Source organism: Sus scrofa, chromosome 18, assembly GCF_000003025.6.
Source record: "Sus scrofa isolate TJ Tabasco breed Duroc chromosome 18, Sscrofa11.1, whole genome shotgun sequence".
Taxonomy (NCBI): domain Eukaryota; kingdom Metazoa; phylum Chordata; class Mammalia; order Artiodactyla; family Suidae; genus Sus; species Sus scrofa.
Genome location: NC_010460.4, coordinates 3,218,412 through 3,234,042, shown reverse-complemented (window position 1 = coordinate 3,234,042; position 15,631 = coordinate 3,218,412). Strand labels below are relative to the sequence as shown.

The window sequence follows — 15,631 nt, the reverse complement described above, 5'->3', positions numbered from 1 at the left end:
CGTGATCTGAGCATCCGTTTCATTTGGTCCCCATGTTCAGGCAGCTTGGGGACCGGTTATGCTCCGAGTCCACTGGTACCAGCCTTAAACTTCTGTCTGCTGAGAACATCCATGGAGACTAGAAGGGGACTGCATGGCACCAGGGCCCGCTCGTTACCGGTTCTGCAAGTCCATGTGGGCCCAGCGGGACCGGGGGGCTCCACTCTGAGACTCAGCAAATACCCACCCCCGTTTTGCCCTAACTCTAGCCTCGGTCTTCACTGTTGAGTTACAGTGGCTTCTGGCAGCTTCTAGAAGGGCAGGAGCTGTGGCCTCGGCTGCTCTCACTCCTTCACAGGCCCAGCTCAGGGACAGATACCCAGCACCCGGTTCCAGTGGCTGGGATGTGCCAGCTTCTGGGGCGGGTTCCGCTGCATCTTTGTGGGACCATCTGCCCAAGGTTCTTTCAGCTCTTCCTTCTGCAGCGAAGTGCCGAGGGCTGTGAGGGCCTCAGCCAGACAGGCCAAGTGCAGGGCTCCCTGCCACCTCTCCCTCCCTGCCCTGGAGCGGCCTCCACGCCCTGGCGCGGGCAGCCGAGCCCAAGGCCTGCCTCTCAGTCAGCCCTTCCTGGGGGAGCAGAACCTGAATCCGTGCTGGTCGGGAAGTCAGATCAGCGTGGCTGGTAGGAGTTGCGCTGCAGCAGGAGAAAGCGCCCAGTTCCGGCTTTGTCTCCCCTCCCGAAGACCCACCTGGCTGATTGTTTGCCTCTAGCCCCCTCCCTGCCAAGCCTCCTGGGGCCTGGTCCAGCAAACCCTCCGAATTAATATGGAACGTCACCTGGAAAATTTAAGCCATCTGTTTGAGTTAATTGAAAATCTCGTGGAGTCAATTTGGTGATGCTGTTTCCACAGGCTTGATTAGCTTCAAGGACAATGAAAAATTAGTCAGGGCTTTTGCTGTTCAGACGCAGCCTCCGGGCTTCTGCGTCTCCGATCTCCTGAGCTAAGTGCGAGGATGCTGTTCCCACGCCGTGCACACGGCAGTGTGGTTGTGTCACGCTTGCTCATCGCCGCCCCTGTCACCCCCTTGGGATTTCTCAAAGTGAGCACAGGTCTATCAGAGCCGCCGGTTCCGGAGCCTTTGTTATTTGCATCCTTTAGGCTGAGAGTTTCGCGTGAATGGTGGTTACGATGCAGCGGAGGGACAGGCCTTGAGCAAACTGTTCCAAGCGGTGAGGACTGCAGGTGTGAGCAGGGCGTGGGAGAGAGACCCCCGGTCGGAGGCGTCCTCAGCCCAGCCCTGCCCGCCTTCGGGCCAGGGGACTCCGTGCTGTGGGGCCACCCTCTGTGTTGTGGACTCAGGCAGCCTCCTGGCCTCCACCTGCTGGAGCCCCCGTGATGTCAGAGATGCCCCAGGCTGCAAACCATAGGTTCCGAATGAAGGTACTCACTCGAGCCGCCTATCTGGGTTCAAAGCCCAGGTCAGCAATCTTGGGCAAGTTACTCTTCTCCTGCTTCGTTCTGCTTCCTCATCTGCAAATTACAGATAGCTGTTAGGAGTGAAAAGGTTTGGAGTTCCCGTCATGGCGCAGGGGTTCACGAATCCGACTAGGAACCATGAGGTTGCGGGTTTGATCCCTGGCCTTGCTCTGTGGGTTAAGGATCCAGCGTGGCTGTGAGCTGTGGTGTAGGTCACAGACGCGGCTTGAATCCTGCATTGCTGTGGTTGTGGTGTAGGCCAGTGGCTACAGCTCCAATTCGACCCCTAGCCTGGGAACCTCTATATGCCTCAGGAGCGGCCCTAGAAAAGGCAAAAAAAAGAGCGAAAAGGTTTGCTCTTGTGGTGGTCGTGAAAGTCCAGCAAGATGAGGGACAGAGCCCAGGGCTGTCCTCCCGTCTCCCAGCCATAAACGGATCCCACCTGTGGGCCAGCAACGCGCACCTTTGGAACTCAGCCCTGCTCAGCCCTCAGACCCCCAGGCCCCTTCTCACGGTCCGCCGACGTCACCCCTTAAATGGTCAGACGGTGATTCTCGGGCAAAGTAAATGAGCACGCGTGGCAGGTTTTATGAACTCGTTAGTGAATAAGGGAACCAGTGAGATACTAGAACCAGTCCAAAGGCCATTGGAGAAGCTCCGTGTATGTGGACAGTCTGACAAAGTCTGGGGGTTGTGGATCCCCAGGCCCCTAAACTGCGACCTTGGGGGTACCCAAACCCCAGTGTGCGCTGTCCACCCACTAGAGTTGCCCAGGCCATCGACAGCCAAGCCCAGGGTTGCACAGGCATGATGCCCAGAGGTGGCCTCTGCTCTTTACAAGGCTCAGACCCCAAACGGAGCTCAATCAAAACAGAATCCCTGGTTCCTCCTACAAACCTGCCCTGGCCGCCCTCCTATCTCTGTTCAGGCAGCAGCATCTTCTGGTGCTCAGGCCCTGCCTCCCGCTGTGCCGCCTGCAGGATCGTTCTCCCGGCATCGCCAGCATCCACAGCACCTCCCCTGTCCGTCCCCCGCCCCCGGCCGCCAGCCAGGCCCTCTCTGCTGTACCCCTGTCCCCAACCCCCAAATCCCCTTCAACAGTGTCAATCACTGCCCCCTCTGCTCAGAACTCCCTGTGGTTTCCTGTTTCTCTCAGAGTAAAAGCCACCATCCTACAATGGCCTAAAAGCCCAAAGGCCCTGCCAACCTCTGTCCCGTGTGCCATACCCTGCTCAAGCCAGCTGGGCTCACCCTTGTCAGGGCCTTGGCGCTTCTGGAAAGTTCCTCCCACACGGGCCAGAGTCAGCCCGCAGGTCCTGGCTCAGTTCCCCTCTCTCCTCACTCTGGCTTCCTTCACAGGACTCATCCCAGCGGGATACTCGACTCGCTTTCTCTCCTGTGTCCCTGCCCCGCCCGTCACCTAGAAGGCCACGTCCGTGACGCAGGGGTTTTGTCTGCTTCCTGCGAAGCCCGATCTCCGGTTCTGGATCAGAACTTGGTCACGGTGCAAACTCAGTGCCCCTTTGCCAAATGGGTACGTAGACTTAGAATTAGCCAGGAAGGAGCTCCCATCGTGGCTCAGCAGGCTCAGGACCCGACGTTGTCTCTCTGAGGATTTGGGTTCGCCTTGCTCAGTGGGTTAAGGACCCAGTGTTGCCACAAGCTGTGGCATAGGTCGCAGATGCGGCTCAGATCCCGCATGGCTGTCTGTGGCTGTGGTGTAGGCCGGCAGCTGCAGCTCCAATTCGATCCCTGGCCTGGAAACTTCTATGTGCCACAGATGTGGCCATTTAAAAAATAGGAGAAGGAGCGCCCATTGTGGCTCAGTATGAACGAACCTGACTGGTATCTATGAGGACGTGGGTTTGATCCCTGGCCTCACTCAGCAGGTTAAGGATCCGGCGTTGCCATAAGCTGTGGTGTAGGTCTCAGAAGCAGCTCGGATCTCACGTTGCTGTGGCTGTGGTGTAGGCCGCAGCTATAGCTCTGATTAGACCCCTAGCCTGGGAACCTCCATATGCCTCGGGTGCGGCCCTTAAAGGACAAAAAGACGAAGGAGGGAAGGAAGGAAGAGAATTAGCAGGACCAGGAGAGCAGGTGAGGTTTCCAAGGTTGGCAGCGGCAGGACAGACATAAACCAGAGGGGCTGGTGGAGGAGGTGTGTTTGCAGGCTCCTGGGCGCCTCTCTGGGCCCATAAAAGCCTGTTTCCAGTGCCAGGAGAACCTTTTCCTGCCTGCAGGCAGAAGGGGGCAGGTTCTTTGGGTTTGCTGCTTCATAACTGCCTGCAGCTCAAAGTGACTTTTATGTCAAAATGGCATGTCTGGGGTGCCACAGTCTGGTGTTTTTTTAACACTAAAGGAACGAATCTAGAAAAGGCAGAGACAGCTGTTGCTGGGTCTTTGGGCTGAGTGACAGGTGGTCGGCGTGTATCCGTGCCAACTCCTGCTTCTTCGGTCTGCTCCTGAAACCTGCAGGCACGGCCCTTTCCTTCTCAGTGGGTTGTGTGTCTGACGGCTGCTTCCAGGAATCCCTGCACACACGGAGGCGGCAGCCACCCTACCTCCACCGCCCCATCACTGGAGGACGAAAGCCCACACGGCCGCAGTATGGACGGTGGCCTCACCTGGGGGGAGCACCATACTGAGGGGTAACCCCGTGAGAAAAAAAAAACTCTGGGCTTTGCCAGGGAAAGGCTCCAACTAGAAAGTCTGTTGTAATAGCGAGAGCGATCCCATCTCAGAAACCTGTGTCATCTCAAAATCAAACAGAAACCTGTTGTCTTACATGGGGTAGAGAGGAGTTTCCCCAGGCTGGGCTGACTCTTTGGAGGAAAGTGTCCACCGTGGTTGGCGGGTTCCCAGGAGAAGCTGTAAGGGGTGCATTCCCCCCTGGGGGGGACGCTTGCCAGGTTGTGGGCCAAAGAGGTGACACGATGGAAATGGACTTCAAAAAACGACTGGTCTCAGGGTCACGTCGTTCTTGTGTTTTGCAACGTGCAACGTGCCCGCAGGTGTTCCTGTCCAGCCGTGAGCCCGCTCCCAGGGCCTCTCAGATGGGGAGGCAGGCCCTTCCGCACGGGCAGCGTTTGGTAGTTGGTGTCGTTACAGTTTGCTCCGTGATGCCTTCTATTAAAGAGCGTCATTTGATAAAAAACCTCTCTCTCGGAGTGTTTTTGCTCCAGCTTAATCCACGGAAGGAGCATCACTGGGAAATGCCAGCGTTTGTCGCAGGCTCTTTATTTCACGAGATCAGCGGGCCTTTGGCTCCCTTGGCCTTGATTGGCACACAGCTGTCAGAACCTTTGCCAGAATTTGAAAAACCAAGAAGTGACACGGTACATTAATCCCTGTGAGGGAGACAGCGCTCTATTAATATTTTACGGCAAACAAATGGATGAATGAAAAATTCATACACTGCTCCTCGGGAAGAGTCACTGTCTTTTGATTTGAAGGCACGTTTGGCTGGAGAGTCGGGAAAAGGCTGTAATATTTTTCCAGCCAAGCTGTGCTTTTCAACAAGTGCGGGTCCCACGTGCTGCAGGGCCTGGCACAGCCCCGCTTCCGCCCATCAGGACGGGCCTCACTGTGCACGGACGTCTGTGGTTCCCTGTCTCCCCACAAACTGAGCCCCCCGAAAACCGGGCCCTGGGTACATCTGCACCCCCAGCACCAGCAACCGCGTCCACTGCGTGCTGAGCCCTGCGGACGGAGCGCTCTTTGAAAGAGTAAAGGGATTTAGGGGCAGAAAGCGCTTCAGAACAAAGCAAACGGCAATCGCATTTCTTCCAGGAATCTTTGCTTCCTGTGAAACCGCATCGGGCTCTTTTTAAAATGCAGTTTCTAAGTCCTCAGGATACGATAGATCTGTTGTCTGTACCTCACTTCCTCTTGACTTCGAATCCATCCTTGTGTGTTTCAAAGCCCAGCTCCAGCTCGCCTTCCTAAATCCGCCTGCTTCACAGCCCGTTGTCTCCTCGCCTTTAACTGCGGCTGATTTCTCTTTCTCCTCCAGCACCTTCTCTGCCTACCGGCGCGTGTATTCACTCAGAGGACACGCTGAGTGAGGGCAGAGGTGGAGACAGAGCATGGACGCGCCCTCCTGTGGGCACCCCGTCCCCACCAGCATCACTCGGCTCACCTGGTTTGCTGGTCCTCAAACTGGGGCTTCAGTGGAGCCACCTGGGGGCCTCCTTAAACCAGACGCACCCCCCCCCACACCGGAGCTTACATTCAGTGAGTCTGCGGTGATGCCTGGGAATCTGTATTTCCATCCCGCCCTCCAGGCGCTGCTGGGCTGGGGACCTGAGAACCACTGACCCCCGGTAATTGAATGCTGGGTGCAGAGGCGTTTCCCCTCCAGGGCCGGGCACTTGGCAGGTTTGCACGGACACCCGGTGTCATGACTTCTCTCTGGACAGGCCCCTCCGCCCGAGCGTGGGTGACCACAGGCGGCCAGCCCCCTCGCTGTGGCCAGGCCACGCACAGGTGGACGACGCAGGTATCTAAGGGGCTGGGTTTTCAACCAGACCCATCCCTCCTCACCCCTGCTTCCAGTCTTCTAGAAACGGGGTGAAGCCTTTCCTGCTGTCTCAGTTAGTGTGGGTATGTTCCTTCATAATAATCACGATTACATTTCTGGAGGGAGAAGACAAAGACATGTGATAAGCCCACCGACTTAAATCGGAAACTTGGAACCTCCATGTGCCACGGGAGCGGCCCAAGAAATGGCAAAACTGGTACAGCCACTATGGAGAAGAGTTTGGAGATACCTTAGAAATCTATACATAGAACTTCCATATGACCCCGCAATCCCACTCTTGGGCATCTATCCGGACAAAACTCTACTTAAAAGAGACACATGCACCCGCATGTTCATTGCAGCACTATTCACAATAGCCAGGACATGGAAACAACCCAAATGTCCATCGACAGATGATTGGATTCAGAAGATGTGGTATATATACACAATGGAATACTCCTCAGCCGTAAAAAAGGATGACATAATGCCATTTGCAGCAACATGGATGGAACTGGAGAATCTCATCCTGAGTGAAATGAGCCAGAAAGACAAAGACAAATACCATATGATATCACTTATAACTGGAATCTAATATCCAGCACAAATGAACATCTCCTCAGAAAAGAAAATCATGGACTTGGAAAATAGACTCGTGGTTGCCTGATGGGAGGGGGAGGGAGTGGGAGGGATCGGGAGCTGGGCTTATCAGACACAACTTAGAATAGATTTACAAGGAGATCCTGCTGAATAGCATTGAGAACTATGTCTAGATACTCATGTTGCAACAGAAGAAAGGGTGGGGGAAAAAACTGTAACTGCAATGTATACATGTAAGGATAACCTGACCCCCTTGCTGTACAGTGGGAAAATAAAAAAAAAAAAAAAGAAAAAAAAAGAAAAAAGAAAAAAGAAAGAAAGCTCTGAACACTGACCCAGGAGGTGCACCCAGGAGGAGCTTTTATCTTCAGTTACCTTCTTCTTATGTGCAAAGGCATCTCTGTGTTATAGAAAATAATAATCTCTTAGAGTTCCCATCGTGGCTCAGTGGTTAACGAACCCAGCTGGGATCCATGGGGCGATCCCTGCCTCACTCAGTGGGTAAGGATCTGGCATTACTGTGAGCTGTGGGATGGGTCAAAGATGAGGCTCGGATCTCATGTGGCTGTAACTGTGGCTGTGGTGTAGGCCAGCAGCTGTAGCTCCAGGTTGGCCCCTAGCCTGGGAACCTCCATGTGCCCTAAAAAGACAAAAGATAAAAAAGAAAAAAAAAATCTCTTGCCATCCCCTTACTCACTATAGGCATTTTGACAGATTTTCTTTTGAAATTGTTTTTCCCTAGAAATGCACACTCATTCTTTGCGTGTTTGGTTTTTAATGTCTGTCATTTTCCCAGCACAGCTTATTAAGTGTTCTTTTCCCCACCAATCTGGGATAACACTTGTATGAAATATTCTTATATATGATGGAAAAGAATATAAAAATATATACATGTATGACTGAGCCACTTTGCTGTACAGCAGAAATTGGCACAACATTGTAAATCAACTAGGTTTTAATTTAAAAAAATCTCAGATAAACGATTCTGCTCTAACATAGACCACGGTCATGGAAGGCAGTCCATCACTTGTAAACCCACTCCCTGTTAGGTGAGTAAAAATCTCTACTGTGGAGTTCCCGGTGTGGCTTAGCAGTTAACAAACCTGACTAGCATCCAAGAGGACACAGGTTCGATCCCTAACCTCGCTCAGTGGGTTAAGGATCTGGCGTTGCCGTGAGCTGTGGTGTAGGTCACAGACCCGTCTTGGATCTTGCATTGCTGTGGCTGTGGCTGTGGCTGTGGTGTGGGCCAGCAGCTACAGCTCTGATTTGAACCCTAGCCTGGGAACCTCCATATGCTGCAGGTGCAGCCCTGAAAAGCAAAAAAAAAAAAAAAAAAAAAAAAAAAAAAAAATCCCTACTGTATCATTAATAACTGTTGATATAAATTGCGTCCAATTAACCTTCCTTTTTAAAACCATCTTGGCCATTTTTGTCCATTTCTTTTTACATGTGAACTTTAGAGTTATTTTATTAGATGCCTCCCCCCTCAGAAAAGAAACTCATTGGTTTTCCTCCTGGAATGAAATTCATTCCTTCAGAAAATGTTATGCATTGACTATGTCTGAGGCACAGGGCAAGGCGCTGAAGGAACAGAAAGCCAGTGGTGTGACTCTGCCCTCGTGAGGCTGAGAGAGAATCAGTTCAGGTCTCCCCAAACCCATCACGGTTCTTTTTTTCTTTTTTTTTTTTTAGGGCTGCACCTGCAGCATATGGAGGTTCCCAGGCTAGGGGTCGAATCTGAGCTGCAGCTGCTGGCTACACCACAGCCACAGCACTAGTTCCCAGCCGCGTCTGCGACCTACACCACAGCTCACGGCAACACTGGAGCCTTAACCCACTGAGCGAGGTCAGGATCGAACCCACATCCTCATGGATACTAGTTGGTTTCATTACCGCTGAGCCACCGCGGGAACTCCTTGAGTTGCTTTTAGTATAGAGTATATTCAAGTAGAAGAGAAGCTTTAAACAGGAAGTATCAATTGTTAAAGACACATTGAAGTATTAAATATCATTAAGACCCAGAGCAGCAGAGAAATTTCAGATCAGCCTAAATTTGTATCATTTCTCAAAACTTCATTCCTTATCACTGGATTGTTGTGGCCTTTCCTTTTCCATGATCTCTGATTCCGTCAGGTGGTTTTAGGTGTTTCGTTACTTTCCCTGGACTTTGGAGAATGCTGTAACCCACACGCCCGTGTTTGCAGTGTTGCAGGCATCCCTTTGGCTGTGTCTCCCGAGATCTCGTCCCTTCGCGTTGCTCTGCTTCCTCCACCAGGAGGGCTTAGGACTCAGCCGTGAGGACCCCCTGCCGTTCGCTGGGTTCCTCTGTGACGCCTTCTGGGGGGGCTTCCCTGATTTTCCTCAATTTCCCTGGATGCCGTCTCTCCTGTCTTCAATTTCAGCTCTTTGCAGCCTCCTCTCACCCCTCTGCCCCATCCTGTGTGTTGACGGCTTCGTCCTCCTGTTTTTAGTGTGATTTGCCTTCTCCTCTTCACGGACTGCCCTTCCCAGACCCCACCCTGGAAGGAGCGCCCCCCCCCATGTGGCATCGGGCCACCGCAGGTGTGACAGCTCTGTCCACTCCCCTCCCTGCCCTCAGGGGCCAGCTGAACCCTTCCTGGGAATGCGGGAACTCGCCGTCAAGCTGCAGCACCGCCTGGTCCTCTGCTGGGCGAGGCTGAGCGTCCCCTCGGCCTTCCTGAGAGCTCTTCGGTGACACCCTAAGTCAGCGGGTAGCCATGGAAAATTACGATCCTCTGTAACACCGAGGCGGTAAAGGTTTGGCTTCCCAGATTCCTGCCTATAAAAGCCCAGGGTTTCTGAGGATCAGAAAAGGAGGCAGGAAGAGGGTTTCCTTCAGCTCCTCACCGGCTGGTTTCCGTGGTGAAGCAAACTCGGGCATCCGAAGTTCATCCGCCTCTGTCTCTCACAGCCGGAGGCTTTCAGCGTTCGTTTTGAGTGATGCTGGACTTTTCGTCTCTTTGCGTATTTAACACAGAGTTGGCAAGGCAGACATGGCCGTGTGCTCAGTGTCCACTGGTCGTGGAGTCCTTGCTTGATGAGTCTGTGCTGGGGGCGGGGGGTCGGGGGGCACACAGCCCCTCCCTGAACAGTCGGCAGTGACCTGGCACAGGCCTGGGCTGGGTCCTCGACACGAGCCTTAGCATCAGCGTCCGCTCCGTTTTTCCTGCATGTGACCATTCAACTCACGGCTTTGAAAGCAGGGAAGATGGAAGATACGCTAGGACCTGGGAGACCTTTTTTTATTCTACAAAGACTTCCGCTCAGGGCCAGCGTCTCTAAATGGACACCTGTCTTCTCTTGCTTCCCCTAACCTGTGATGTTAGAGAAGAGTGTCGTTCCACCCAAAGCATCACTTCTCGGCGAGGACCTGGACTCCTCCTTGAAATACTGCGAGCGCGCCTTTGAAATGGGCTTATTCCTGGTGACGCCTTATCTTTGGGGGCTGTCTTGAGTATTTTGGGGTGTTTTTTTTTTTTTTGTCTTTTTGCCTTTTCTAGGCCACTCCCGCGGCATAGGGAGGTTCCCAGGCTCGGGGTCGAATCAGAGCTGTAGCCACCAGCCTACACCAGAGCCACAGCAACTCGGGATCTGAGCCACATCTGCGACCTAGACCACAGCTCATGGCAACGCTGGATCCTTCACCCACAGAGCAAGGCCAGGGATCGAACCCGCAACCTCATGGCTTCTAGTCAGATTCGTTTCCGCTGCGCCATGACGGGAACGCCTGTCTTGAGTTTTTCAAACGACCACCAAGGTGGTCATGGATGCCATTTGCAGAACTAGGAGCCATCGACGAGAGATGAGATGTCACTCTACAGGTAATGAGACCTGAGCGTGATGTTCTGAAGGCCACTCGGAAGAGGTCCCCAAGCTGCTGGATGAAGGGTGACGAGATGGGATACCTGCCTAGAGGCCAGGAAGCATCACCGCCTCTCCGCGAGGTGATGATGTCATCTTTCCGGAGTCCTCTGTGATTTTTATTGTCTCATGAGTTTAAAAAAAAAAAAAAAAAAAAAAAAAAAAACCTCTCGTTATATTTCATCACCATGAGAGCCTCTAAAGGCGCCGTAAGATTTTTGTGAATTTCCCATGGGACAGATGGAGCTGGGCGTGCACTTCTGTATGGTGTCATGTACTGTTGTTGGAGCAAAGCTCCTCCAGCCTCCGAGGGCGGCCGCATCCCACCCCTTCTTCCAGGTGATGCTCCACAGCCCAGCAAAGGAGCCGCAGCACCAGGCAGGTGGGGCCACGTGTAACCGTCCCAACATGCAGTACAGTTACTTTTTTCTTTGTACAACGTGTCTCCTGTGACAAATTCGGAAAGTGAAAAAAGGGGAGCACGACTGCTGCACGTGTGGTCCCCGGGCAGGTGCTTGCACGTTTGGAAAGTGGCAGATCTCCGCACAGGGAGGTCCTGACCCCCTCCGCCCGCCCTTTCCGGGCACAACCTGAAAGGGGAACGGCAAGGTGTTCATTGATCACACAGTTGCGTTGGTGCTGCCGACCCAGCCCCACCCCTGTGCCATCCTCACAGCTCCGTGACCCACTGGTGTGATTCACTCTGGGGTGCCACCAAGGAGTTTATTCCCAAAAGGAGACGTTTGAAGTCATCTCCTTACGTCAGTTACAGTGGAAATTTGGAGTAGTATGTGGTCACTGGTGGTCTTGCTCTCAACCTTTAGTCCGGCTCCCCTGCATCCTCCATGTTCACATGTGTGTGGTGTGTGTGTGTGTGCGCACACGCACGCATCACCCAATTGTAGCAAGAATCCTGTCAGGTCATTTTAGACAGAATCCCCCATCCTCAAAGTCTGGTGGCCTTTCTCAGCCCCACCCTTCTCCAGGGGATGTGTGGCCACCTGGCCTGCCTTCAGAATCCCGTGGTCAGTCTCACCCGAACCCCCTTGTCCCTGCTGTTTCCTCTTGGCAGTCGTGCATCCACTGCCCCGCCCTTCTCCCCACGTTTCCTGGCTGCATTCGAAGTCGAGCCCCTCTCTCTCCCCCTGCAAATCGCCATTGTTTGTGGCCTCACTCCAGTTGCAGTAGCACTGGATAAAGTCAGCCTTACCTTTGAAACAAATGCCAAGACACTTTTGTCTTTCATATTCGGCCTAAAGGATGCTAGCACAGAAGAACACCGTGAAAACTAGAAGGAGGCAAAGAATGAAGGAAACAACAGGGTCCCTCTTAATTAGTATGGAGGCCCTGGGAAAAAACCGTCATCCCTGGAGGCTGGCTGGCTTTGTCTTCCTTGATTTCACTGATGAAATATATTTAGTGCAGTTTGTCACTGGGACCCCACATCACACCTTGACCAGACCGGCTGCATCACACCTCCCCACTTGGTCCAAAAACAAGACTTAACTCAGGTCTTCGCTCAGGCCCTCAGCTTCCCGGCTCTCTTCAGTGTGCGTCCGACAGGGACCAGAGACCATTTATGACATGATTAAAAATTAAAGATGTTACCTGCGCAGCAGGGCTGGGCACAGACCTGAGTTATTTTGAAGGCGCAAAGCTGAACACGTGTTTCATGCATGCAGTCATTCAGGCAGATGGCCCTGTACCATTGTTACAAACGTGGCTCCAAGCTTCCAGGCAGTGAAACGGCAGCAAAACAGGGTCCACAGAGAAGCCACTAGAAGGATGTGTTACTTCCCAAGCAGGGGCCGCAAGAGCACAGGGTGAGAAGGCAGATCCTGTAAACACCCGGGCCCAGGATCCCCGGGGCCTCTGGGCTTGCGGAGCAGACAGTGTGAACAGACACAGCCCCATTTCAGAAAATCACAGAAATGGAGAAGGTAGAAAGCACACAGGTCAGGCTGCGCCCGGCGACCCTCCAGCCGCCGCCTCCATGAAGCCACGAGGACTGGGATGCGATCTGGGCTCTGCTCTCCCTGCGGGAGCCCATGGCCTGGGTCTGAGGCCTGGACTTGCTCTCGACGTGGGTTAAATGGGTAGAAGCAGATCTGAGGAAGGGAGGGCAAGCAATTTGGTCTCTTGGCTGGTGGAAGCCTGGCTCAAAGCACCTGGTTGTGCAGGCCTTTCTGTTGACGGTAACTACCGGACGCACTAGTGCTCTTTCCAGGGTCACGGAGTGTCGGCAGCTGTGCTGTGTCTTAGTGATAAGGGATCTGGTCAGACCACGCCATCATCACCCTGAACCTGCCGTCTCATTGCAGACAGAGCCGGGACAGGTGGCAGGACCCGTGTTCTCGGGCCTCTGGAACAGCCGTGGAGTCAGCCAAGGATGTTCCTTGGGTGCAGTTATTCTCTTGGCGTCGCCTTTTTCCTCCTGTGTACCTTTTTTCCCCCTAAAAATCCCGTTGGGAGGGCTCTGGGTAACTGCATTAATTCCCAGAAGCTCCAGTAGCCCCCTGCTAAGTAGGGGGCAGCCTGGAACACGGTGGGGCTTTGGGTTTGGGTAAAAGCAGGTGTAATATGCAGAATGTCAAACAAGTCCTCTGGGGCCACCAGCCAGTTTCCCTAATTAGCTCGGGAATGTCCCTGGGGATCAGACTTTCCAGAAAAGGGAAAGGAGCACAGAGGCGTCCTCAGCTCCGGGGGGAAGGGGAGGGGGAAGTTATGCATTCAGCAGCCCCCCTACCTTCTCCAAGCCCTTCCTCACTCTGGCTCTGTTGGCCTCTGGAGACCCCCTGGTGGCTTCAGTCACATGGAGTCGTGCGGCTGCCTGGACTGTGGTGTGCAAGCAGGGTCAGCAGACAGTGTCACCAGAGGGGCAGGGCCCAGGGCCATCCTCCTGGGGGGGCGGGGAGGGACCGCTGGTGCAGGTGCACGCCTCTGGGGGGAGGGGCAGCTTGAGAACCGCGTTCCGGCCTGCTGATTCCAGGCCGGGCCCTGCTGGGCTTCCCCCGGAGCCCCAGCCGTGACCAGCGCCGGGCGGGCGTGCCCGGTCCCGCCTCGCGCTCACTGCGCGCTCTGTTTCCAGGGAATACTACATCACCATGGTGAAGTGGGCCACCAGCACCAAGGTCGCCGTGAACTGGCTGAGCCGGGCGCAGAACGTGTCCATCCTGACCCTCTGCGACGCCACCACCGGCGTCTGCACCAAGGTACGGGGTCTGGGGTCGGGGGGTCGGGGGGCGCCGAGTAGGGGGATGCCCTGAAGTCAGCTCTGGGCCCCATGCTCGCGGCTGGTCCAGGCCCTGCCTGTGTCCAGCTCTCTGCTTGGGTGCCACCTTGTGGACGGATTGAGAACTGCCGCAGGCTTAGGGCTAACCCCTGGCGCACAGCTCCCAGGCCGGTCCCTTCCCTTTCTCCTCCCTCACCTCTGCATGGCACATGAGCCTGCTCCTCATCTTCTGCCTGACACTCGGAGAGGGATCCCAGGACCCCAGAATGCAGCACTGCAGCCCTGCCTGCCCATTTCAGCCCCTCTGTCCCCCATCAACCAGAGCCAGCCTGAGGGTGGCACCAGCAGGTCTCCTGGTGTTGGTCAGTGAAACCGATTCATAAACCCAGGCAGGTCTTTCAGAAACTCTTTTTTGGCCCTAAATTTTATTTCCCAGCTGAAAGAAAAAAAGCTGTGCTGTGACTTGGGAGAGGCCCCCAAACAGTAGCCCCCCATCCCCCTGCCAGCCGCAGAGCACAAGGACGGTTTTGAGGCGAATGGTAGCGAGCTGTCTCTGAAACCAGTGTCCTCAGGTGGGCCCGTGATTTACTGAATCTTTCCTATAATTGAGAGATCCCAGGTTATTCTGCTGGGAGGGGAGGAGAGAGTGGACACTCAGCCAGCAATTCTCACAGCCCACGTCCTCTCACACCCGTGCCGCTGGTCTGGGGAGGGGCTGCGGTGAGACCGTCCTGCCAGTGGTCCTCCGATAAGGGCGCCCCCACCTGGGAGCAGCGCAGGCACACGGGTGGCATCGAGGGGCCGCCTAGCAGTTCTTGGTGGTCTGGTCTGGTCTGGTCTGGTCTGGTCTGGTCTGGCAGCACACAGCCTTCCACCTGGCTCTCTGAGGTCGCCTTTCGACACAAGCTTTAAGTCCTCTTAACGTCTCAGTCTGCCAGGACTGCCCTCCTTCCTCTAACGCTTTGATTTCATTTCAGAAACACGAGGACGAGAGTGAAGCCTGGCTCCACAGGCAGGTAACTATGCAGCGCCCGAGTCCCACATCCTCCGCCCACACCAGCCCCCAGATCCTTTCTCATGGTGAACCTGCAGGAAGCCCCAGGTAGACCCCCACGTGCGAGGCTCTGGTGGGTGGCAGGCCGCTCAGCCCTGGCTCACTGGGCCCCCTCGGGGCCCTAGTGCTGCGGGAGAAGCTGGCCTCCAGGAAGGGGCTGGAACATCCCTGCTCTTGGGCTTGTGTTTGCTGAGATCTCAGTTCTCAGCTAGATGCTGTCCTTTTGATGCATTAAAATGGTGAGTCCGGGAGTTCCCTGGTGGCACGGTAGGTTAAGGATCTGACATTGTCACTGTTGCAGCTCAGGTTGCTGCTATGGCGTAGGTTCCATCTCTGGCCTGGGAACTTCCGAATGCTTTGAGTGTGGCAAAAAGGAAAAGAAAAGAAAAGAAAGTGTGAGTCCAAAAACGATTGCCTCCGCTGAACCTACTTTGGTCAAAGAGGATAGACATGCGGCTGATGTTCCTGTTTTTCCTGGCGTGGGTTCACGATGTCCCCTCTGAGAGCGGGTCACCTTGAGTCTTCCCGGGGACCAGACTTCAGGACCGTATCTGGATTTCCCATCCTGGACTCAGATACGAGATACACGTGAAACAGGCTTTAGGAACTGGAGGTCAGGGGAGGTCGGGGAGGCCTGCAGGAAATCACTCGGACAAAAAAATTCAACCTCCACGAAAAAAAAACCCTCGGCACGGGCCTTTTTCCCTTCAGTTCTTTCCTTCTCATTCTGCACCTCAATGTTCGAAAGCACAGGTGGAAAGTTTGGGAAGCTTCCCATCTTGTCCTGATGGGATGAAAATTGTCCAGAAATTCTGGGGGAAAATTCAAATCGGATTCGCGTCGGAGAATGATGGCGGAGGGGTGCCCTTTGCCTCTTTGTGGACAGG

At 54.3% G+C, this 15,631-nt stretch overlaps 1 protein-coding gene across 1 annotated transcript in view; it reads left to right on the top strand.

Moving 5' to 3' along the window:
- The window catches only part of DPP6 (dipeptidyl peptidase like 6), a 757,367-nt gene that overhangs the window by 671,803 nt on the left and 69,933 nt on the right, over positions 1 to 15,631 (top strand). Inside the window, 2 exon segments of the mRNA XM_021079151.1 lie at positions 13,547 to 13,670; positions 14,668 to 14,706. Of these exon segments, the coding sequence (XP_020934810.1) occupies positions 13,547 to 13,670; positions 14,668 to 14,706 (163 nt within the window).